Genomic DNA, 24,228 nt, shown 5'->3' on the forward strand with positions numbered 1-24,228 from the left:
GCCCAAGGCAGGTTAGCCTGGCTGAAGCAGAAGAGGTAGAAGCACGTCCCAGGTTAGTGACACGAGAAGTTTCCAAGAGTGAGGGAGAGCCCTGCTGAGGATGGCTGGGCTGCCCAGGCAGCAGGAGCCAGCACCCTACGGTTTACAAAGACATCTGAGGCCACCTTGTCAAAACTCTCTTTGAAAGGGATCTACAGATAACTGAGCAGTCCAAAGAGATGTTTTTCTTCATTGAGTCAGTCAAGTACAGTTTATATGTCAAGGACCAACATCTCCTGAGCTTCTCAGGATGCTTTCCAAAGCACTTGACAGTCACATGTGAAGCAAAGCCTCCTATGACCACAATGGCGCTTCCAGGCAGAGCCACAGTGTCTTACCTCAGCCTGTTTTTCGCCTGTGCTATAATTGTTGGGCAACACTCCCTCTGTTTTGCCAAGGACCAAAAGTAGAAACTCCACAAAACCAAGAGAAAATAACACGATCGTCATGGCATTTCTGGAGCCTGCCCAAAACAGGCCTATGTACACCAGGCAGAGCCTGTTTTTGTAAGATTTAAGCAGCTAGTGCGTGCAGAGCCACCTGCCATTTTAAGCTCTCTGAAATGAAGCCGTTTCAGCCGGTTCCTCCCCAGGCCCCTCAGTAGCCATTTGGTGGCTGTGGCTCATGCCTCAGAAATGTCATCTGGCCCAAAGGACCTGGACTTGGGACCAAGCAGCGCTGAGGAGACAGTGGGTTGGAAGCGCCACATACGAATACCAGACTGCTGATCTATAATTGATGAATCCAGCAAACTCCTAAGGCACCATGGCACCCACACTAAGCTGTTAGTCTCATGGGCTCCCCTCCCATTCCTCCTCCCTAGATAAAATATCATGACATCCTACTCCTAGTGACCCAATTTAAGTTTGAAAAACTCTCCTTAGTCAATCCACCAATCAGCTAGAAATCAAACATGATTGTTTCTCAATTATAAATCAATGGGTATGCAGTTGGGTCTCTGCTGGATTTATCCTCTCTACAGCCTTATACGCTGCTGCTGGGTAAAGCTAAGTCTGCTCTCACGCACTTGCATGTGCAGGAGAATGCATGAAATCTGTCCCCTGCATGTGTTCCTACCAAGTGTGCTGTTTATCCTGGCTGCCTTTAGTAAAACATGCAGATACAGGGATGTTTGCTTTATTTAGAATGATAAATGAAAGTAATAAGTGGCAAATTTCATCCCTTCTGCCATGAGCTCTATTTAAAAGAAAATTTCCAACACGCGGGCCAGGCTCATGGGAAGCTCAGTCATGTGTGGAGCAACAGCCCTTCTCCTTAAAAGAACCGCCGCCTCGTCGCCCGACCTGCAGCCCACGCTGGGAAGTCTGCTGGGCCAGACAGGAAAGGTGCCCTCTCTTTCCCCCGTTTTGTAAGTGGATCCTGACTCACCTTGTGGCCCATGCAAGGGAACACACGATCCTTCCTGAGCTTCCCTATCCTCCATACTCAGTGCTGTTCAACCATCCTGTAAATGGTCTCGTAGCTTTCAAATTCAGCAAAGAATTTGGATCCAATTAAGACATGAGGTTTGGAGAACACTGGAGTGTATTTCTAGACTTCCTCTTGCCCTGACCTCTCAGCCCAGCTTCAGAGACTTCCTTCCCATTGCATCTTATAGCACCCTCACTCATGAGTGCACAAAAGGGTGCATGCCTCTTACAGCACCCCCACCATGGGTGCACCATGGGAAGGCAAAGAGGACTTTGCCTGTCTCACTTTGGCTCGTCCTCCTCTATTCCCACCTCAGGTGCTCTCTGTCAGCCCAGTTCATGCTCCAGATTTAGGGCACTAAAATGCAGCATGGTGCTGGGAACTGGTGCTGGCAGCCCCGCAGGGGCTGGGGAGATGGGGAGAGCAGGAGCCCTGCCCCAGCATGGGGAGTGGCTGGAAGGGGGTCACCCAAACTCCCATTGACATCACCTTTGCTTTGCTGCCTTGGACAGAGCGTGCTCTGTCTAAGTGAGTGCCCGTCCATGCAGATCCCTAAACGCGCTAAACATTATTACCACATCATTATAGTCTCATTAATGCATTCAGCACAAGACCCCCACAGATCTAACTGGACGGTAAGTGGATACAGTAAGTTGGAGGTCAGGTGTCATTTTCATCAGATGTCATTCTATATTTTTAGCCATTGACTGGAGCTATTTTTCAGTTCTTTTAAACACCAGTTAGGCACCCTGATTGTGCCCCAGCAATGCGATGCTTATTCAGCCTCCTGACACAGGTCTCGGCTCAGCCCATGTCTCTGCTAAGCCCAAGCCCTTGGGCAAAGTGCTCTTGCTGATGTGCTCAGAGCAGCAGCAGCATTTTCCTCTTTCAGGCGCCGGTGCTAACATTTATTTTGCAGCCTCGCATTTTTTCTTAGTATTCACATGCTGGGCTCCTGGAATTGCCTGGTGCTGGCAGATCTGTAGGAGTGGATTACACTTTGCTGCACTTTGAGAATGAACACAGCAACAGCAAAACCGATCATGGCAAAATTCTCCGGTGAAGTTAGCCTCTGGGGACAGAGGGAATTTGCAGCCCTGGCTGACGACAGGACGCGGGGCAGCTATTCAAGTTTCCCACTTCATCCTGGATACGAACTTCAGCTTTCAAAGCCTTCCCAAGAGGTCAGTCCTTGGCCTGGGTCTCCAGACTGTCACTTTGAAGGGCAACCAGTGCAAGCCGTGGGGTTTTGTGTGGTGCGAACACTGAATCGATAGAAACTGAACTGAGACCACGGGCTCAAGCAATAAGGTCAGGATTTTGCCAGCGCTGGGCAAGGACCAGGCACCTCGTGGTAAAGGCCTGTATTGCAGACTGCAGTTCCCTGCTAGCATCTGACTGTCTAGACAGGCAGCGAGGTGACAAAACCCAGCCGCTAATAGAGTCCCCAGCACACTTCACCGGGGTAATTACAGTGGTTTGTCCACACGGGAAAGTTAATCCCAATTGATGGAACGAGGGAGCTTAAAGTGGGCTCATTAAAAGCCACATGAACTCTGACTATGGACACTCTTATTCACTATTCATACGTCCAGAATTCATTTTATGAATTCATTCCCAAAATAAACTAAACTAAACATGAATTATAGCCCTGGAAACCAAAATAAATGTGTTTACACAAAGATTTAATGCAATTTAATGAAACCATTATAAGAGCTTATTTAAACACATTTTCCCAAGTGTCTCAGACCAGACTAGCCCTTAGAAGAAGCGTTTGCCTATTCATTCATCTCAGATAAATTTCACAGACATTAGCTGCATTTCAGCAAGAGGTTTCTAACCTCTCCTGGAGATTGAATATGCAGGAACTGACTCCTTAAGGTGGGAGACTTCTTGTTGACAGTCCTGAGAACTGTTTCATGGCCCATTTCTTTTAGTTTAAAAAACTGGCTTCGCTGCATTTCTCTTTAGCTACATTATCACATCAAAGATTTCCTTTGCTTCAAAGAAAGTCCCTCAGCTCTGCCTGAACCTCTTGGAAACCCCTCTGTAGGGGAAGAAAGACAGGTAGCAAGCTGATTAATTGCAAGCGTCAGGGTAAACTTAGAAACAGGCAACGAGGAGGAGAAGTCTACCTGGAAAGTGCGTCTCTTTATGACCGGAGGTGGAGCCAGCCGCACTGAATTGAGGAGAGGCAACAGCTGAAGAAGATCAAACCAGAAGGTCGTGGGGCAAAGGAGGCCATTAGGGCACCGAGAGTCAGAGAGCAGCCAGGGGAGAGAACAGAGAAGAGGGGAACAGAGAGATTGCCGTGAAAATAAACCCCCACGTGAGCGCCGCGCACAGAGGGCGCGCAGCACAGGTACCTGCCGGCAGACCTCTGAGCTCCTCCGCGCCGTGTGTTGCTCACAGGGGGACTTGCCACATGCCAGCCCTGGCGGGTGCAGGGTGGTCACTCGCCAACCCGGTGCTCCCAGAGCTTTTACTGCTTTCTCTGCTTGGAAATAAAACTTACCCAGGGGATTTTTGACTTAGCTCTGCCAATCTCCTCAGGCAGGATTTACTGCAAGATATCCCCCCCACTGGCTCTGCTAAGCTCTCCCGTGACAGGACTGTTTCTCTTAATTTCTCATCATCAGATTTGAGGCAACTATCAAAATGACCATTTTCTCCAAGTTTTCCAAGTGCGGTTTCCCAGTTCTATCCATCTTCCCTTACAAGAAACACAGTGTATCTCCAGGCCTCGTCCTTCCTCGGGATGTGAAAGGGAGTGAGTGGGGAGAGGCTAGCTGGAGTCAGCAGCAGGCATCAGAGCCAGCAAACAGGTCCTGGCATGGTTCATTTAGCTGGGCTGACACAACCATCATGGTCAAGGAAGACCAGGCCTCGGTGCCTGAGCCCTGGGCAGTGTATTGCCTTGGGAGCCTGTACTTTGCTTTTCCGTGTTTAACAGTAACATCACCCTCTGACTGCTTATAGCCAGGAATGCTGCCTTAGGGCACAAAGCTGACCCGGACACACAGAAATCAAATGCACTAAAGCTCAGGAGCATTTGTTCATCCTTCTGCTGTATCCAGTTTCCACTTGCTGCTGTCACCCTGGCACCCACCATGCCGGCTCCAGGCCCAGGAATGCTCCTCTGGCCTGATCCACTTTCCTGTTCCTATCAGTTTTCCGTTGAAGCTGCTCTTGATTTACACAGGGAGAAGAGAAAGAGGCTTACTGTGCTCAGGCACAAAAATGTGCCCCTGTGTGCAATGTTTCCCCATGTGAGCTGTGCGCTCAGATCTGAGAGGTGTGTCCACAGGTCTCCCACCATAGTAACCATACACATCCAAGCAGCGCACTTTAATCCCTTTAAACATTGTTCCTCGTGTTTGCAGTGAAAGCAAGGATCCAGTCCTGTTCCAAAGGGAAGCAGCAACCCAATATTGCAGCATCGCCACCCTGTGATCAGGCAGTTGTGTTTGAATGTACAGATCCAGAGAGCCACAAGCTATCTCAACAAAAGCAGTGCTGCTGGAAAATCAGCTAGGCTGGTTTTATCTGAAGGAAATCCTCCTCTTTCTAAAAGACAGTGCAGGAGGCCAGCCCCATAGCTCAGGAGAGCGTTTGGGACTGGGCTGATCTCCTCAAGGGGGATGTTGCTGTAAATCCCACACCCCCATGCTAGGTGTGCCTAGCATGTCTGTACGAGTGACCCAGACCCAGCTGAGCTGGCTTTGCTTGGGTCCTCAAGTGCTGAAGTGTGTCTGAAATACTACGCAGCTTACAGGGAAGCAGAATGAGGATGCTGGGAAGGATAAGGAAGAAAATGCAGAAAAGCACTCCTGAAAACAGAGACGAGACAAGACAAGGGAGAGAGAGTTTACAGAAGAAACCTGAAGCCTCTTCCACCCAGCTCCTGCCCTGCCCCCTCTGTGTCCCATGGCAAGTTTTTTTCAGAAGGCAGCATGCAATATTGGATCTGCATCCTTGTGCCTTTGCATCAGAACTGAATCCCATCAGATCATTACCCACAAACCTTCAGTGTAAGGATCTGGTTAGAGCGCAGGGCTGCAAGGGTGGTACTTAGGTATTCCTAGGGGACAGTGAAGACACACGACACAAATAGGGTCAGTTAGACACACAACATTTCTGAGAGCAGACGGAGCATGGCTGGTCCCCCCTTTCCCTGATCTGAGCACCCTTCCCCAGGGCGGCATTTTGGAGTAGCTCAAGTGGCCAGCTCACACCCAATGGGTAGCCCCTCGCCTGGGCTTGTCCCTCTCAGCAGTGCAGACCATTCATACAGAAAAAAATAGGAAACTACAACAAGAGCCAAAGCATACATCCTAACCTTACATTTCCTTCCTAAGAAAATAAAGACAAAACAAAACTGAAACAGCATCTCTGTTTTTTCAGGATGTTGTTTTTCATTTTGTCACCTAGAATATCTGACAAAGGACCTTGTCAACCAGTAAATCAAGAGCAAATTGCAATTCAGTCAAATGTGTAGCATTTTTACAAGGCTCATCCTAGGGTTTTTTTGGGAGGAAGAGAGAGAACTGCACCTTTGTTGGCTGATTTGTGCCTTTGGCTTCCTGAAATTGCAGCCTGTGACCAGATCCTTCAGGACAGCCCACCCTCAAGCTGATCTGAGGACAGTCACCCTTCCCATGAGCATGCCTCTGCCTTGGCACAACTCATGGACTTTTTAAAATGTTGAGCTTGCTGCCTCATGAGACCACAAGCACCTCCACAAGAGCCAAGGAAATGTCACTAGGCTTTGCTGGGATGTGAGGCTTTGTACCCACCCTTTCCAGCGTGTCACCCCAGGGTGCCTACAATCCCACCCCACCAAACCAGTGTGCCTTTGCCTCCAGGTCTGAGCCCAGGCTACTCCCAGCGATGCACAATCTGCATCTCCGTTTCCCAGTGCTGCTGTGGGTCCTGCCGCTTCTTTTCACCTTGAGCACTGAGGACAGTCGGAGCCAAGGGCCTGTAACAGGAACCCAGGACACCACTGGGGTGAACATTGTTGTTAGTTTCTTTTTAACATAACAATCTAGTGAGCCGGCTAGCCTAAATAAACACAGCTGACCAGCTATTATTGTACCGGGACTGACACATACCTACGGACCCCTTCTCCCTTGCTGCCAGCCGAGCTCTCTCCCCTGCCTCTGCTGCTCAGAGCATCCAGGGCCCTGCTCGCTCAGCGCCAGGGACCAGAGCCCAGCTAATTGTCCAGAGGACCATCAAAAATAAACAGAAAGCCCTTAAGCCTGTCTCCCTGTACACCCAGATTACAAATTCCAGCCACTTCATATGATGTTGGTCCAATGCATTTCCAGTGGATTTTCAGCACTCCGTTTGTTTTTAGAGGTGGTTAAATTTTACCACTGTAATCCCCTCAAACCCCATGATGTACTCTCTCCGCTCTTGGCTGTGGTACATGCCAGCCAGGCCAGGATGAAGAGGCAAGTGGGGCAACATCCTGGCTTTCATTAAACGGTTGCTGGCACCAACCCTCCCTCTCTGTTCCTTCTTTGCAGGCAGAAAGCCCACCAGGCTGAGGGACCAGCATGGGGGCCAGCTCACCAGGGACCAGCCAGAGCACTGTGGCCAGGGGTGATTAGGGTTACTTTCAGGTAGGGAGCACAACAATTCCCCTTGTTGAGACTGGCATGAGGGAGAAGAAAAAGGGAGGAATGATGATAGTTTCCCCACAAATCCCACAAACTCCTGGCCACACAACTGCAGCGGAGGCTGTGGAAGCAGGTCGGACCTGGTGCAGCAGCACAAGGTGTGAGAGGATGACCTCTGCTCCTCCAGAAACCCTAGGGTTTTGGGGTGAGGACACGGGCCTTCCCCACCCCGGCAAGGAGCATGGGAGGGTCGCCAGGAAACAGCAGTGACAGCATTTATCTGAGGGTCAACCCCGGTGGGCAGGAACAGACCGGAGAACCAACATCCCTCCTGGAAAACGTTATCTGCTGCTTTTCTGTGAAACACATCAATCAGCCAAGTGCTGCCCTCAGGGCCCCAATGACGCATCTTGTTAATGAAATGATCTATATTTCCAACAAAAAGCCATTCAAACGAAGGAGGATTAACATGCAGGAAGGCACGGGACAGACGATAATAACACTAATGACTTACCCTGTGCGGGTACTCTGCACACTGACCCTGTGAAAGAAAGGGATTAAAAAGAAAGAGTTTAAACTACGAACAGAGAGGATCAAAATAGACACACGGGGTCAGATCCAGAAGGTGTAAATCATTGTGACTATATTGAATTCAGTGCAGCTATGCCAATCTGCACACGACAAGCACCCTCCCTCCTGTCCCCTATCCCCAGAGCCCTCTGTTCTTGCTGTATTTCTCAGCCACTCAAAGTCAGACCGAGCAGCACCAAGTCCACCGAGTCCCTTCGCTGCTCACATTTTACATTTAATTTTCAACACGTCTCTCATTAAAATTACCTTTTCTCCTTTTTGTCCTGGGGGTCCCTACAAAAGAAAAGTGATATAAAAGCCCTCAGTAAATGAAGGAGTTCAGTGCATGCAAGGGGAAAAGGGATTAGGAAGAGGTGCAATTGCAAGAGATGGGATACTTACGGGTTGTCCCCTGGGACCTGCAGCACCCTTTAAAGAAACACAGTCGTGAATGCGAGATGGATTCCCATTTACAGTGACAAGAAGACAAAAACTCTCAGCTTATGCAGTAGGTGGAAACTCAGCTTTTAAAAACAATTGTGGAGAAAATTCCCAAGAGAGATCTGGGTTCCCTTTGTTACTCTGGAGGAGTGAAAATGCACACATGTTCTGGCTGCACCGCGGGGGGGGATTATTAAAAGGAGAGAGGAAAAATCATCAGGAAAACACACCCTTATTGTTCCCAGGACCTCAGTTGACAGCGCGTCTCCTCGGTCGAGGCACTGGGATTGAAGCAGAAGCAGCCAGGACTGAAGCCTGAGCTGCAACTGCCTGAGCTAGGATTGTGCAACAGGGGGATGTCAGCTCACCCCTCTGCCGAGGAGCAGGGAGGGGGGATCTTCAACATGTGCTTGCCAGAGGGTTATACTGACACTCAGACTCAAAAAACGGAGTTAGCAGGAGAAAACATTCAGCGTTTCAGTGAGTGAAGGTGACTACAGAGCTGCTAGCTTGGTATATTCATGTCTGGGGGATTTCATCATCAGAGATGTCGAGAGGAACAAGACCGCATTTGTGCTTCCATCAAGTGCAGCCTAAGTTTATCATTTTCAACCAAAAGCATTTAAGTATGATGCACATATGAAACAGACCTTCAAGAGGCGGGGAGAAACATTTAATACAAAAAATACGCTTTTGTTGTTGTTAGATAAATTGAAAGCTGCCAGATGGGTTTTCAGAAATCTTTCCGTCAACTTTTACTTCTGCTATGAGGCCAACCATGAAAAATGTAAGCTCCCAGCGTATATATAAAGAACATAATTGCTAACTGCAAGGAAAACATATCCCATGCGTAACTAGAGAGTTGCTGTTGTGACACGATGAATTTGATAGCCGTAATGTAAAAATTACAGACGTGCATCCCAGCACTGCTATTATGAAGTTACAGAATTAGGAACGCAGCTAGTGCATTAGCTGAACTAAGATCGCTACCCTGCCTACAAGCTCATTTCCAGATGAGAGGCAACATCATTTCAAACCAACGCGTCACCCGCAGACAAACATATATTTTTTTTACCATCTCCCCCTTCTGTCCAGGATGACCCTGCAAAAGAAAGAAGACATTCATCAGCTTTGGCCACTGCAGCCTCTAGATGATGTTGACTTAACCCATTTACTCCCTGCTTCAGGAGGCACCTGCAGTTACTACACCTTGTCAAGGGAGATGCACACCGTGCATGTGGAGCTTTGCTCACACACCTAACAGGACACCGCTCCCTGATACCCAAAATACTGAGAACAAAGCTCTGGAGAATGAGTAGGGGGTGCAAAGGCTCTGTGGGGCATGGCTGGGACATGGTTAAGCACCCCTCAGGCTGGCAGAGCAGCTTCAGCTGAATGCAGTGCTGGGGCTCACGTGTCTGTCCCCAGAGCAGTACGAGAGAGACGCTGCTGGCTTTCTCTTGAGGGCGATGTTCCTCATGGCAAAAACACGGTCCTGCTGTAGGAAATCAGGTGCCAGAGGTATGTGCTACCAGCTCCTTCTCCATTACAGCACGGCTAGAGGAAGTGTGGTGGGGAACTTGGCTCAGTGTCTGCCTGGAGTTATGGGTTTCATGTCAGTTGGGTTCGTAGGGAAGTAGCTATATTTGTGTCTAGCTCTCTGAAGGATGGGAAGAACTTAGGTCTCTCTCTTTCTACTACACAGCTGATCGTAATGAAGCTCTAAGGACAGCATGGAGATCTTTAGGGTCCTTTCCTCTTTAACTGCAACTCTTTGCAGCACAGTAGCAAAGAGAAAGAAGCTGTAGGGTCAACTTCAGATGAAGCTGTCAGCTGTCTAAGGCAGAGGGCTGGTGCCTAGGGGACCTGCTCTGTCTGTCTGATTCAGGGTGGGAGTGCCTGCTAAGACTTTCCCTGCAGCAGCCAGGCTGTTGCACTTGTGAAGTGCTATTTTATAGATTTGCCTAGAAAGGAAGCAGCCACACTCTGCCTTCCCTAAACTCCTGACTCCTGCATCTCCCCCAAGGCATCTGTGGTATCCTCCTGCCTGCCAACCTTCTAATTTTCTTTTAATCCATGCATGTGCATGACATTGCAAAATAATCCTCTTCAAAACACACTCTATAACACGCAGGCTGGCAGGACAGTGAGACATAGCAGGGGCCAGGACAGAAAGCCTTGAGAGAAGCTGTTTGCTTACCGGTTTGCCGTCCAAGCCAATAGGGCCCTGAAATAAAAAAGGAGAAATTATGAGAAATGCTTTCACTGGGGTGTCTGTCCATCTGACCCAGCAAGCACTGTGTATCACAAGATTGCACAGACTGGGGAAAGGACGCAGAGGTGAGGTGACTCCCTCTGTCCTCCCGTGGAGTCCTGGCAGGGCCCTGGCCCACTAGGTACCAGCCCAGCTTCCTCATTGCTTCTGCAGGGACCTGCTCACTATCAGCCCATTTCAGCAGCAGCACTGGACACAAGAAGGGAAGGAAGGAAGGATTAATGGGCAATTTGCAAAAAAACCTCAGCATTTCAAATTTTGCACCGTTCTGTAGTTGAAAATCAGCGGTTTTCTCGAGACTTTGATTTAAAAAGGCACCCACCTTTGGGGGAAGAGGAATTTTTGCAAATGATAGAATAATAAAAGTGTCCCAGGGAAGAGGTGACATGCAAGCTTGGCAGCATGTTGAAGGTATTATTTGATGAGAAACAGGCTCTGCAGAGCGCTGTCCCACCCGGCACTTTCTCATGAGCTGGGCTGATTTGTTTTCTGCTCCTCCGAAAGCCAAAGACCACAAAGGCCTGGAGAGATCTGCTTCTCCTCAGCCCAGGGGCAGCGCACAGCCTCCCTTTTCACAAAGGGCAGAGCCACAGAGCCCGGTCAGACAGCTCAGAAGCTGTCAATTCCTCCCATTTTCCAGGCGTGAGAGTCTCCCCCACAGACCTGCTCTGGCACATCGCGTGTCCTGCAGCAGCAGCTGAGATGCCTGGCGGGAGCAGGGACGCAGGGGGTGTTTGTGTTTGCCTTAGGCTTGCTTCCTAGTCGTCCAGGATAAATTCATAAGAATAAATAACAACTGTTTCAGTTCTCCAGCAGCCTCAATGCTTCAGAGAGTGTTGCCAGCAACTGTAGGACTGAAATGAAATTTGCTTTGTCCTCTCCTGGGCTTGTTTTCCATTCTCTTGCCCATCTGTGACAGTGCTGGAGAAGAATCGCCCCTCATGTTTTTTGTCGTTTCCCTTTGGCATAACCAGGGTCTTCAGCCTAGCACAGTCCCCAGGTGACCTGCATCACGCAGGGCCCTGTTTGGATCACAGGCGCTTGCTGCTATTGCAATATCACCTAAAGGCTCAATTAAGGTTGGAATTTCACCTACCTCGGGGTTATTTTCTTTTTTTGGGGGTATTTCTTAGGATGGTTTTCTTTTACCGAACAGATCTGGCTTCAACTCTGTTATTTTAACACTTGGGGTTTTTTTTAAATTAATTTCCTTTCGGAGCTGTGTGGGTTGTTGGTTTTTATTTTCCCTAAGTATCATTTAAAATTAAAAAAAAAAAAAAAAAAAAGAAGAAGAACAAATAATTAAGAAAAAACTACTTTTTCCAGTGATATCAGATCAGGTCCTGGGTTTCAGACAGAAATGATGAGATACAGCAAGCACTAATGAGGCTTCCTGGTAACATCGCACATCCGTACCTCATAAATTAGCAGTTACACTTACCGGGAATCCAGGAAAACCTCTTGTTCCAGGCTGTCCCTGGGAAGAATGAAACGGAGACAGCAGTTTAGAGAAACTGGATTTTGATGGACCCTAAGTCCTCTCTACGGAGACTTTCCTCCAGCCTCTGCCTATTTATCCTGGAACTCTCTGAAGAGTTATCCAAGACCCAACTCCCCTCCAAGGGGAAAGCATCTTGGGAAGGAGGGGAAATCTCTCATCCCCACTCCAATTTGTACAGGGCCAAGAAAATGCTGGAGCAGGTCCAGTTTGGATTGCAAGCAGTTTCCTTGAAGTTTCTACATTAATTAAATGGGTGTCCCTAGCCCATACACTAGGCTTTTGGAGCATATTCCAGAGGCTGAGCTCATTTTATGGCAATTCTTGCCGCCATAAACTGGAGGTGTTTAATGCAGGGTGCTGCTCTGTGCAAGACAAACCTTGCAGGTCACTGGTGTCTAAATACAGCCATCCCTCTTCTCCTCCTCCCCTAATCTCATGTCCCAGCACATTCATTTTCCTCACAAATAATTCTGGAGAAGAGATGATTTTTTTTTTTTTCTTTTCTGTTTTTTCCCTCTGAGAGCTAAGAGAAAAAGGAGAGTTAGTGTGATGAGAGGAACATGAGCACCAAGTCCTTTCCCCTGCCTCTTTCTGGCTAGCCAGTGTTGGCTACCAGTTTGGGATCAGGTACAGCAAACACTGGCTTGGGATGCGTTTGTCAGCTTCTTCATCACCCACTTAAAAACACTGAAAAAAAAAAAAAATCATGACAATTTTTCATAGTTCTTCAGTTTCTGGGACCTGTGACATCCCAGGTCACAGTTACCCTAGATTTGCGGGTATCCAGTAAAGATATCACTTTACTTAAGGATTTTTTATCTCAATTTCCCAAAGAATGTGTGAGCCAAGTCAGGAAGCAGTATGGACCAGACTTCAGCAGATCTGGAAGCATACCCATGTAGATGGAAACAGCAGGATGAGCTAAATCCTGTACCACGCTCATCGAGTGACCGCTACGGCATCTTGCCTTTGCTGAAAGCTGTGCTGCAATGCCAAAAAGCCCAGGTCTTTTGTGCTTCATTTTGGGGAAGAAAATGCTTTCTTAGGCAATTTGTGATATCATGACCAGACTGTTTGAGTCCCACAAGGGTTTGCTAGGAAAGAGCTTGGTTTAAACAAGGGTTTGCTTCTGGAAAGAAATGCACCTCTGCCTTAACCAGAGTGATCCTGTGTGGAGCTGAGGGAAGGGAAGGGGAAGGAGGGGACAGGCCTGCTGGGCTGCAAGGCTGAGGTTTGCCACAGTGAAGCAACGATAATCCCTTGGGAGAGAGCTCAGAGTCACACTGGCAAGGAAAACCTTCACCTCAGATTACGTCCCCTCCAGCCTCCCTCTATCTGCAGAGAGACTCAATGGAGGTTTACCGCTTCAGAGGATGGGGCCAAATAACCTCTTTCCAGAGTCTGAGGGATGCCCCTACCACAAAATGCCTCATGTTGCACTGAACAGTTATGTTTTTATACACAATGCTAGCAGGACCTCATCGCATTTGCACTGTTTTTTCAGTTCTGCAAAGTTGAACTTGGTCAGCTTTGCTTTGCAAGATACATATAAAACCACCTGGTCCTGTTGGCTAGTGACCAGGAGGGAAGATAGGTTATAAATTAAAGGATCTGTCCACCGCTGGTTTCTGAAAAGGCAAGAATCAAGAAGAGCCTAGCCACAATTCATTAATTTTGGTTCCCTGTTGGACACCTCCCCAGACAAGAAGTGCTAAAAAAAGAATTAGGGAGAAAACCTGGAAATGGTGCAATTTGGCTTCCTCTGTAGACTACAGACTGCTGCCTCTTTCTCCTTGGAGGACAGCAGAGTGATTTGCACGGTATCAGGCCAAAACAACAGTTCAGCAGCAAGCTATTCCAAGAGACTGTTTTTGTTGGGTGGCTGTTTTTCCTTGTCTTCTTTTTAAAATGTTGATCATATGACGTATGTAATCCCGGCAGCTGCCAAATCATGGAGACCGTCTGTTTCTGCCACTATCGGTGCACTGTCCCTCTCTGGCCAGAAGTTAAGCAGCTCTGAGCTCGAGCGAAAACTTTAACCTCGAAACAAAAATCTGGAAACTATTTGTCATCCCACGTCTTTCCGAGTGGCCCCTTGGCCAGGGTTTCCGTGTTTGTCTTCAGTGCTCAGCCATCCTTTTGACCTATCACCAGCTCCCCGGGAAACTGGATCATCTTCACAGTAGACTTTGGGGGTGGAATTGTGGAGTTGTGCCAGTCCTGGCACCTCAGGGCTTTGACTGGTGTAGGCAAAAGCCCATTTTAAATATGATTTGCCATCTAAATTTTCTGCTGCTTTGGAGGTGTAACATGTTCCGCACTTTCTCAAACAGCAGCAAAAGCAATGAGGCAAAACAGCAGAATCAAAGCAGACATTAAAAATTGTCCTGCAGACCAGGCATGTGTCCTTCGAGAAAACAGTGGTGCCTGCCTCTGCAGGACCTACAGTGACAGTGACTGCCAGTTTTTCTCTCCAATTACTTTAATCACACTATCCAGAATGCTGAGAGTTACAGCTCGTGAGAAACAGCAAAAGCAACAGGGCATTTACCCTCCAAAATCTGCTGTTTGTGGAATAGGGTGGTCTCACTCAGAGCTGGGCATGGAGACATCTGCCAGCCCTTCCTCCTCGCCTGGCCACGTGGCCATGGACCGTCTACTGGGTACAAAACACTCAGGGAGACCCATCTGTGCCCTGGCCTTTGGTTCTGTCACTTCTCAAACTCCAGCGTGCCTGGGAACCAGCAAAGGTGTTTCTTATTAGAAACACTTATCAGGGGGCTTTTGGAAAGTTAATTGGAGAGCCAGATGTAGCCAAGTGTTCACACTGCCTAGGTCTCTCTCACTTGACCTTTGCTGTGAAACAAAAGTTGCCGGCGGCCCATCCTCTCTGCAGGTCAAGGACGGTGCTCTTCACAGGTTAATCAAGATCGGAAGCGCCCACTGGGAGGGAGAGAACTGAATCTCTGGGTCATTTTTCATGGAAATCTCCAGTGGAGGCTGTGCAGGGATGGAGAGGACTGGCTGCACCCACACAAAAGCAGAGGTTTGATGCCTGAACCAGAGTGCAAGAAACATCCAGCATTTAGGGCACATAAATGCTCCAACCCTTCATGTCGGTCTTTTTTTATGACCCTATCCTTGCAAAAATCTTTGTCTGGCTGACTTGTTGCGCCTTGCAGGGACACTTTTGCTGGAAGAGTGTGGAGAATCCTGCCTACACTTTCCAGATAGCGGTAACTGTGCTGTCGAAGAGTTTCCAAGATTATGGGTACTTAACAAAGACATCTGAACAACTCTGAACTACCCATTTTTGTGAGTTCCCTAGTCACCAGCTTAACTCTGATCCCACTCTTCTGCAAAATCAGGGGGTTTGCCCTCTGCTAATGAAACCAAAGGCTGAGATCAGCCAGGCAAGGGGCGTATTTTCTCCCAAAGTGGTAGCAGCCCTGTTGCAAGAAGGAAATATGCTTCTTCCTTTTAAATACATGAATATGGTTTCTTTGTCAGGGAAGGCTTGCTCATTTGTTCTGGAGTATGAACTGTAATTTCATTATATATAGTATATAATAGCAGTATAAAACCAAGGCTGGCTCAGCATGGGAACCACATTATAGAGGGTTTTTGCTCTCTCCACCTGATGATGTGTCTTAACTGCCCCTCCTAAGTCTTTCCCTGTGACTTGCCCACATCCTGCATCAGTCAAAAATAGAGAGAAAGGCCACTTACGGGTGGACCACGAGGCCCAATGATAGACATGCCTGCTTCTCCTGGAGCACCCTGCAGAGAGAGAAGGGAGAGGAAAAGGGGTGAGGAGGAGAGAAAAATACAAGGACAATTATATTCCCATCAAGACCAGGGTTAAATGAGGGTGTTCAAGGTGTGAGACCTTCAGGGCTTATGGGGCAGCTGCCATTCTGGCCACTCCCAGCTCTTGCCCCACACTTTGGGAGAAAAGATGTTGTTTGGAGCTACTCAGACGTGACAGAAAATGGAAGCTGCCCAGCAAAGAAAACTACAAACACATAAAACACTTTCTGGCAAAACAGAGGATCTGCCCCATTACAAGCGTGAAAGATGGCCTGAAAACTTTTCTGTTTCCTTCCTGAGAGTCCAGAAGGACTGTGTCCTGCAGAAAAAAGAAAAGAAGGAGGGATGTGCTGGGCTGCAGGGAAATGGGAGCTGTGGGCAGCTCACTGGCTGCCTCCAGAAATGCCTTGGTTTTGTGCTTCTCAAACTCAGTTGGGATGTGGATGAAAACAGTAAAGTCCTTTCTCGAAAAGAAAACAGCTGCCTCTCCAGATCCTAGCCACCCACGACGTGCGATGGGCAGGACATGTCCCTGTCTTTGGAAAACATGGCATATTCCTGAGAGGCAGCTCCAGAAGCACCCAGGGCTGGGGAGCTTTGGGATGGAGTGTCCCATAAACCAAGCAGCCCGTGAGCAAGCAGAGCTCTCTGCAAAACAAAGCTGAGGCCTGCCAAGGACCTAGGACTCTCACGCAGGCTTTGGGGAAGCATGGGCAATTAAGAGTTTTCCCTTGTTTGTTTGTATCTATCTGCTGTCCCTTTGTGTTGAAAGCTTTGGCCAGGGAGAAATGCAAGGACACGCAGAGAAAAAGCAGGATGGCTTCAGGCGGTGAAATCTTGGTCTGTTAGGTAATGTTGGTTGGCTTCAATGAGCAAGCAGTAGCTTGAAAGCAAGGAAGGAGAATCTCTGTACTACCTTGCCCTTCCTTGCTGTGTTTTTCTCTCTGTCTCCTGTGAAGAGGAGCAAATGGGCATGGTATGGCAGTGCATGGATGATCCCCCTATCAGGTGAATATTCATCCCTTTCCTAGTTTCTACATGTTGTTACTCAGCTATTCACACACCCCAAACACCTCCATTTCACTGTTCTCACAGGTGGAAGGTACTCACAGCTCTGGGGAAAATACACTAACGCTGAAATGTCAAACACTTCCAAACATGGGGGCCAGCAGGAGGATGCTTTGCAAACTACCACTTCTTTGCAGGTACAAAGCATCAATGCACTGCATGGCAAACAGTTTGTGAGATGGTGTCCCATAGACTTGAATCACACCATCAGTTTTCCTTAGGAAGAAGAGGTCCCTCCATGTCAGAAATAGGAGCGTGCCATGCCGTTTTCTTCCTCACTACGGCTTGTACCAGGGATCGGGCTAACCTGGGAGGTGGAGGGGAGCTGCAGTTTGATTAGGGCAAGCAGAGCTGCCAGTGGAGAAGAAACTCAGTGGTTAAAACCCAGGAAGCCTCGGGGGGAGCTGTGTGTGCCCAGCCTCAGAAAGAGCTGTGTGGCTCTTACGCTGTTAGTAAATTGTCATAAATAAGAAATGCAACATCTTTGGAGGCTGAGTGGCCTGGAAGGAACGTGGGAGATAAACTCACACTGCTGGGACAGAGGGGGCAGCCCGGGGGGATGAAAGCCCAAAGTTGGCTGCAGCAGCCATGACTGTGACCAGGGGGCTTGGGCTGGCCCTAGATGAGGACAGTTGGGGATGCTATGGGCTGGGAGGATCTGACTCACCTTCTCTCCGGGTTGCCCTTTTAGTCCCTGGGTCAGTGGCACCCGTCGCAGCCACATGCAAGAGGGTGCGGGGGAGAGAGAGAGAGAGAAAGACACAAACAACACAGGCGTCAGCGGTAAGGGCACACTCCCCCACCCCAAAACCCTTGCTATGGGGCTGGGATGAGTAGGGTGACCTCAGCTCCTGCCCCAGCCCTCTTCCCCATCCTCACCCTGGGATGCCCGAGCAAAGAGCAGCTCCAAAAAGCAGCTCAGCCAGGCAGGGGATGGCCTGCTTTGTTCAGGGCAGAGTTATTTGGACAGGGCAGCTGCCGGTGGCAGGCAGGCGTGCGTGTTAGCAAGCCCATGGTTAGCAAGCCCAGCTGGCACATGAGGTGGCAGCAGGAGGCACCCAGCTGCGGGGGATGCTGAACCAGAGGAAGGCCTGAGAAATACGGCAGAGGGGATGGAAACACGTACACAGTTTTCAGGGCTGGCCACCCTCCTGCAACAAGGAGAGGCCCTCAGGTGTGGGGCTCAGGGAGGGTAGCTTTGCTGACACTGACACCTGCCAAGGATCACCCTGAAAGCCCCCCCAAAATCTTAGGGGTTGGGAGAGGATGGAGAGGACAAGGCACATGCAAGAGGTTTCGACTTACCGGCCGCCCAGGGATCCCCATCGCACCTTTGTCTCCCTGGCAATTAAGACAAAATCAGAGGCAATTGGAAACTGGCCAAAGGTAAGGTTATAAAACAGCACAAATGAGCTATGCCACAGACGTGGCTTCGTGCTGCAGTGCAAGTCTCCAGGGATTTTGAGAGAGGGAGAGATCAAGTTAGAGAGAAAGGAAAGTGTGTTTGCGTTTTCCCGAACCTGTATTTAATAACATGTATAAGACACCAGTTCACTTGTGCATCCAACAAACCAGCACATCTCGCAACAGAAATTACATATGATGATTTAGGCAGCAAAAGAAGGGCAAGAATTTTCAGCCTAACAAAGTATAATCCCAATTTCTAACACTTCATAAAATCCGGGTCCTGGGAACTGACTTCCTGCAGTAGCCAACCGTCACATTTTTCTCTTTCTTTACCAAAGTCATCTGTGTGTTAGCTATTTATTTATAGAGTTATCACTTTAAAACAGGATTCTCTTAGACTTGAAAATACGGTCCTGTCCAGAAGCAAAAGAAAAATGTGGGAAAACAAGCTGACACAGGAAAAAGCACGTCTGGAAGAAGACATATGAGCAGCTGTGTTCAGTGTCCTCTACCCCTTTGAGATACTTTGCAGTGCATTGGCAGGGTGTGAACGATCGTAACAGTGGTTTGGGGAATGACTTTGGGCCAGACAACACTGAGCAGAGCCTCGTAAACACATGAACACAAGACCGGTGGCAATTTTGTTCAGCCACTTACCTACAAGACAGTTTTCTGCCTCTTAAAGTTAAATTTAACTATGCAATTAAAAATTAAAAAAAGAAATCAATTTCCTCTGCATTCCTGGTCACCAAAACTGAAGGCTGTGCAGATTTGGAAGACAGCAGCTGATTGGCAAAGGATCTGGCTGGTTATATCTTCAGCAGTCACATAACTTTTCCTCTATATTTTGCAAAAATGACATGATAATAATCTCTCAGTTCTATTTCCAGCAATGTTTGGGGTTTCCTTATGTAAAACAGTGTGTCCTTGGCCGTGAACCCGGTGTTCTGGTTTCTGCAGATGGAGACATCAGTCCCATTGGTGCCACCTCTTTGTGCCTTCCACCACGTTCAGTCCCAACGTGTGTGAACGTAGTCTGAAATCTCTGGAAGTGGAATGCACTTAACTCTATTTGTTTGCCGGGTGTACGCAGAGGCTCCTTTGGCCATGCATCCCAAACTCAGACATTATTGCCTGGGATCAAACCGCTACCTGGTGAAAGTTTAGCTGCTTCCCTCTGCAGAGCTGGGGAATCGTTCAGTATTGGGGACATTCCTTTCCATGCAGCCCATGTTTTGATAAATTGAAAAGCAATATATGCTTTGCAAAAGCGTCCCTTGCAGATGGATGAAACACTAAACAGCTGCTTGATTTAAAATTTTGTAGATGATATATTACGCAAAACTGCTTTCTTCTAGGGTTTTAGGCGGGTTCTCAGTCCTGCTAATATTTGCCTATCTCTGTGTGCCGGCAGCGAGCAAAATTCCTGGTGTCAGCATCTTGCCTGGGATTACTCTGTGGCTGGTGGAGAACATAATGCTGAGTTTTCCTGTGCTTTTAGTCCCCTAAATGCTGTTTTCCTCCAGAGCTGAGCTCAGGCTGATCTCCCTCATGGTTTGAGGTAAAAGCTGATTTTGTTTCTCCTGGCTCTGTTGTGGCTGGTGCCCAAGCAGGAAGAGCCTGAGGTCGGGGCTGAGCTGTGTCAGGTCTCCAGCAAGTACCTGGTGTTGGAGCGGTACATGACGGCACCGTGTCTGGTATGTGACTGCGCAGTATTACAGACCTCCAAGCAATAATAGCGAAGGGGGAGCTCCCAGTACGACAGCAAATAAATGCCAGATGTTTATAAGGAAAGGTTGTCTGTGACAGGCAGCCAGGAAAGAGCACTCACGGGTGGATGATACCATGTAGGTTGGTTACAAGGTCATGCAAAACCGCCTGCAGCTCCCACCTCGGTGCTAGAGTAGCATGGAAGGCAACAAGCAGCCTCTGTCCTGAGTCGGGAGGAGAGCCAGCACCACAGTTTGCATTTTGTTCATTAGGAAACTGCCTGCTACGGCTGTTGTAGTCTCCAGGTGAGCAGCAGCCTGGAGAGCAGGGAGCCATCGCCAGGAAAGCACGCAGCTGTAACCCTGAAACCACACTCCTTCCTCATTCATGACTATCTATCTCAGTTGCAGCTACCAGTATTATTGACTTTTGCATTTGTCCCAGAGTGACTGAGGCCTTTTAAATCCTGTTTAACTAAGCAAGGCCCATCAGCAAGAATACTGCATGCTGCACCTCTTCAACCAGACCCTCAAGTGACAAAGGTATCTTCAAAAGTAGTGTGTTTCCCACATGCAGGAGGGTTCATAGGGGTTCTGTTATCCTTAAATTTGGTCCTACAAAGCTCCCGTGGTCCCTACTCTGTTATGAGCCATTGTCCTGTTTGTAATATGCTGTTCCACATCAGGTTTGCTATGCGAGATCACTATCTTCTCCCAGTTTACAAACCCTGGAGGCCTACTGATGAAAGTACTGCCAGACAGAGGGCATGAGGGAATGAAAAGAAGAATGAAGTATTTACCGGGAGCCCTGGTCTTCCTGTAAGGCCCTGAAACAAAATACATAGAAATGGCCAAAGTTAGCTTCAAACTCTGAAGGGAGGGCTTGATAAAGAGACGAAATCACATGTAAGGGTTTAGGAAACAGAATGGTTAAGAAACTCTCCACAGCTCCTTGACCATCAGCTCTGATTGCTTCGGTTTCCTAATCTGTTTGTGAAGTTTACTCTCCTTTTGGCATGGCTCTACCCACAGCTCTCCACACGGGCTGTGAAGGTATCTGCAAATCCATGGAGAACGAGGTAATTACAGGGCTCTGACTTTCTTCCTTAGTTTCCATCTGCTAAATATTATTTTTTCATGTATGGAATTGCTGCAGTTGCCACAGAAATGTTGCATGTTCAGAAATGGGAGAGAAAACGTCCGTGAGAGGATCTTTTCCTTCGGATGTGGTCCAGACGGCAAAAGAGTCCGGGAACCTCAAGGACTATTGCACGATTTCATCATTTCCTTCCTTTCTTTGCCCCGTTTAGTCCCAATCTCACCAAATTTCTTACATGACTGCGGGTTGCCCTTGCCTTCACCAAAGCCTTGACTGAGTTCAAGAATAATGGTGGGAATATCTACTGGGCAAGAGGAGAGCATGAAGGTTCCTTTTGCTGCTGGAGTGTTCCACATCCATTTCCCTGGCTTTTCTCCTTGTTGCCCTAGACTACAAACAGGGCTTGGTGCGTTTCTAATGAGTATTTCTGCCCATCCCCACACTCAAGCCAACATCGGCACTGGGGGCTAAACCCTGCTGCCCGGCACATTGTGTTTTGCAAGCCGGGAAAAAAATGTGGGAGAGAGATGTGGGGTTGTCAGTGCTTTGGGGTCTCTATCTAGAATGATGTGTATGACAACCAGCCAGGCAGAAGCCCAGATCTGTGGCTCATAAAGTTGAGTTTCCATGCGGTTTTAATCACAAGAAATATGGGGGGGGAGGGGGGAATATTTCCTATGGTGACATAGAGGATCCTGCTTGACTCTTCAGTGGTGAACTTTTGCTCACAGTGCCTGAGCCAGTCTCACTCACCAGCCAATCAGAAACCCCAGAGGTCCAGAATGAGATGAGGGTGCTGTTAGCCCAAGACAAATTCCACTTTGGCTAACGATGCTCGGTCTGCCCGACTTCCTCTTGTTATTTCCATTGGCTGTAGCATTCCTCAATGTCCTGAAAGTCTACGTGCAGAGACAGGTTCAGGGGTCGCAACAAGCCGGGATACGGTAGCGTATATTGTCAGCACTTCTCTGGTGGTCCCATGTGTTTCTGCCAGGCTTCAATCTTTCATTACGGTTTTAAGTTTCTAACCCTTACTGCTGCAGAGAAAGCCTGGAGCGTGTGTCTTCCTCACCCTGCAAAGGCACAGACTGCTCTCCAGGAGACGTCTGTGTTTTCTCTCTAATATTTCAGGGCAGTAATAGAAATACCAACACCACTACCAATTTTGTGCCCACCCCATCCCTTTAGTGTTGACATATTCTTGCTCAGGGTGGAGTGGCAGGGACAGCCCTGGATGGACTCTGCTTTCAGCCCCCTCCAGAGCAGTGCTTTCCTCCCAATAACCTAAAGCTAACGCCGAAATACATTCACTTCAGCGGCCAGTCCTGAAAGCCCCTGGGAAAAGCTATCACTGAAAGTTTGCGTGGATCAGGGCTTCCAGCTGTAAAACGCTTTCAGACCTTTTGGCCTGGAAGGTGCAACTTTTTGGAAGATTGTTGTCATTAAACTGGGCTGTGCTCATATATCTGTGGGAGTTCAGTCTATAGCATTTCAACTTGATGAAAGGGGAAAATAGGTTGTGCAGCAACTACTTCTCCTCAGAACGTCATCTGCAAACTGTTTAAGACATTTTTGTGTGAACAGACAAAAGATGACTACCGTATGTTTAACTTCTCATGTTCCTTTACAGAAACCCAGTATAGTTACTCTATTGTACACGAATATAAACCATTTCCTCTGGAAGGACCGTGCTAGAGACAATATAGCGTTTCTTTATAATCCTGAGAGATGTCGATACACGGCCTCATTCCTTGCATTGCTGCTTCTGGTTCACTGTGGGTCTCTTAATAGCTGTAAGAAAACTTCTGCAATAACCTAGCTATTTTTCTGAAGCCTAAATCGTCTGTGCTGAGGTTTTGCATTAGCTAACATTTGAAAAGGAAGCTGTCAACACAATTTTTCCTCTGAAATTGATAGTTGTGCAGCTATACTTGAAGACCCAACAGTTCAGCAAGCCCGGGTGAGTAGCAGGGAACAAGTCCCTACAGCTCAGCTCCCGCCATGTGTTTACGATCTATCTTTCCCTTTTTCGCAAACAAGTCTGGCATCCAACGCATGTGAAGCGCATACAGTCAATTCCTCCAGGGTACGTGGGGCCGACTGGTAACACGCAGATATCTGCAGCCCTCGCATTTGCCATGTCCCCATCCCCACGCTCCCTCCGTCTCACCCTTGGAAACTGCGATGTAACCAAAAGTAATCCCACCCCAATACAGGTCCTGAGCACCCGCAGTACTTGCTGTTTGGGAGATCCCAGGGTGCCAGGACTGCAAAGGTGGCTACCACATCAGACACCACAGACAGGAGACTGCTAGTTCATGCCCTGCAAACTGTGTCAACAGCTTCTAATACCATAGAGGTTTGGTACTTACAGGTGGACCTGAAAGAGAGAAGAAAAATAAACATTTTTTTTTTAAATGCAATAAATCCCAGAAAGAAAGGCTAGATAAACACATTGTACCATCTTTTAGGGTTGATCCTGATGCTGCTCCCATTTGCTGATGCACTTTCACCAACTCACTGCTCATTAATTAAGGTATCCCCACAATTAGCAGCACTGCTTACAGTCATCATGAGTGCAGGGCAGCCTCTGAAAGCCCTGTGTTGGGAAGGCCATGTAAGTCAGGCTCTTGACACTGTTACACTCATTTTTGGTCCTTTGGCACACAGGGGTCCCCTCCATGAGCACGACATCACTGAGCATGGGCAACTCATTACTTGTGTGACTCCCTCTTGCATCCTGCCCACACCTTGGGGTTGAGAAAATTGAATCTGGGGAGGCAATAGCCCTTTGCTGCTAAAATGCCTATGCATTTTCCACTAGCATCAGTGATCTTGCAGAGGCATGAAAAGGTTAACAAGGAAACTACAGCTATTAAACACATCAGGTACCTTTTCCCTTTAGTACAAGCACATTTCCCCCTTTACTTCTGGCTCTGTTCCCATAGGAGCCAATCTGCCCTCTTGGAAGAAATTCCCTCAAATCCTTTGGGTTTCTTTTATTTTGGAAGCTTTTTGGAACCTGTCAGTGTGGAGCACTGCATATCCCTTGTACAGAACAGTTGTACAGTATATATCAGGCCTTAAAGAACACATTTCTTTCATCAGTTCCCAGAAAATTCCTCAAAATCCTGACAGATATTGTGTGTGTGGAAAGAAACCCCTGGACTCACTATTTTGTGGTTTCCTCTCTGTGGGAGAAGCAAGACACACCATACAACTGTCAGGGGTTTCTACATTTTCCATACTTT

At 48.1% G+C, this 24,228-nt stretch overlaps 1 protein-coding gene across 1 annotated transcript in view; it reads right to left on the minus strand.

The window, feature by feature from the left end:
- The window catches only part of COL13A1 (collagen type XIII alpha 1 chain), a 64,538-nt gene extending 41,184 nt beyond the window's left edge, over window positions 1-23,354 (minus strand). Inside the window, exons 1-11 of the mRNA XM_074874244.1 lie at window positions 23,350-23,354; window positions 18,068-18,103; window positions 17,430-17,456; window positions 15,614-15,664; window positions 11,825-11,860; window positions 10,309-10,335; window positions 9,184-9,210; window positions 8,070-8,096; window positions 7,935-7,961; window positions 7,612-7,638; window positions 3,606-3,671 (exon numbers count right to left, since the gene is read on the minus strand). Coding sequence (XP_074730345.1) covers window positions 3,606-3,671; window positions 7,612-7,638; window positions 7,935-7,961; window positions 8,070-8,096; window positions 9,184-9,210; window positions 10,309-10,335; window positions 11,825-11,860; window positions 15,614-15,664; window positions 17,430-17,456; window positions 18,068-18,088 — 336 coding nt within the window. The 5' untranslated portion in view covers window positions 18,089-18,103; window positions 23,350-23,354. The remainder of the gene's footprint in view (window positions 1-3,605; window positions 3,672-7,611; window positions 7,639-7,934; window positions 7,962-8,069; window positions 8,097-9,183; window positions 9,211-10,308; window positions 10,336-11,824; window positions 11,861-15,613; window positions 15,665-17,429; window positions 17,457-18,067; window positions 18,104-23,349) is intronic.
- Between the last annotated feature and the right edge of the window lie 874 nt (window positions 23,355-24,228).

This window comes from Strix uralensis, chromosome 7, assembly GCF_047716275.1.
Source record: "Strix uralensis isolate ZFMK-TIS-50842 chromosome 7, bStrUra1, whole genome shotgun sequence".
Lineage (NCBI taxonomy): Eukaryota > Metazoa > Chordata > Aves > Strigiformes > Strigidae > Strix > Strix uralensis.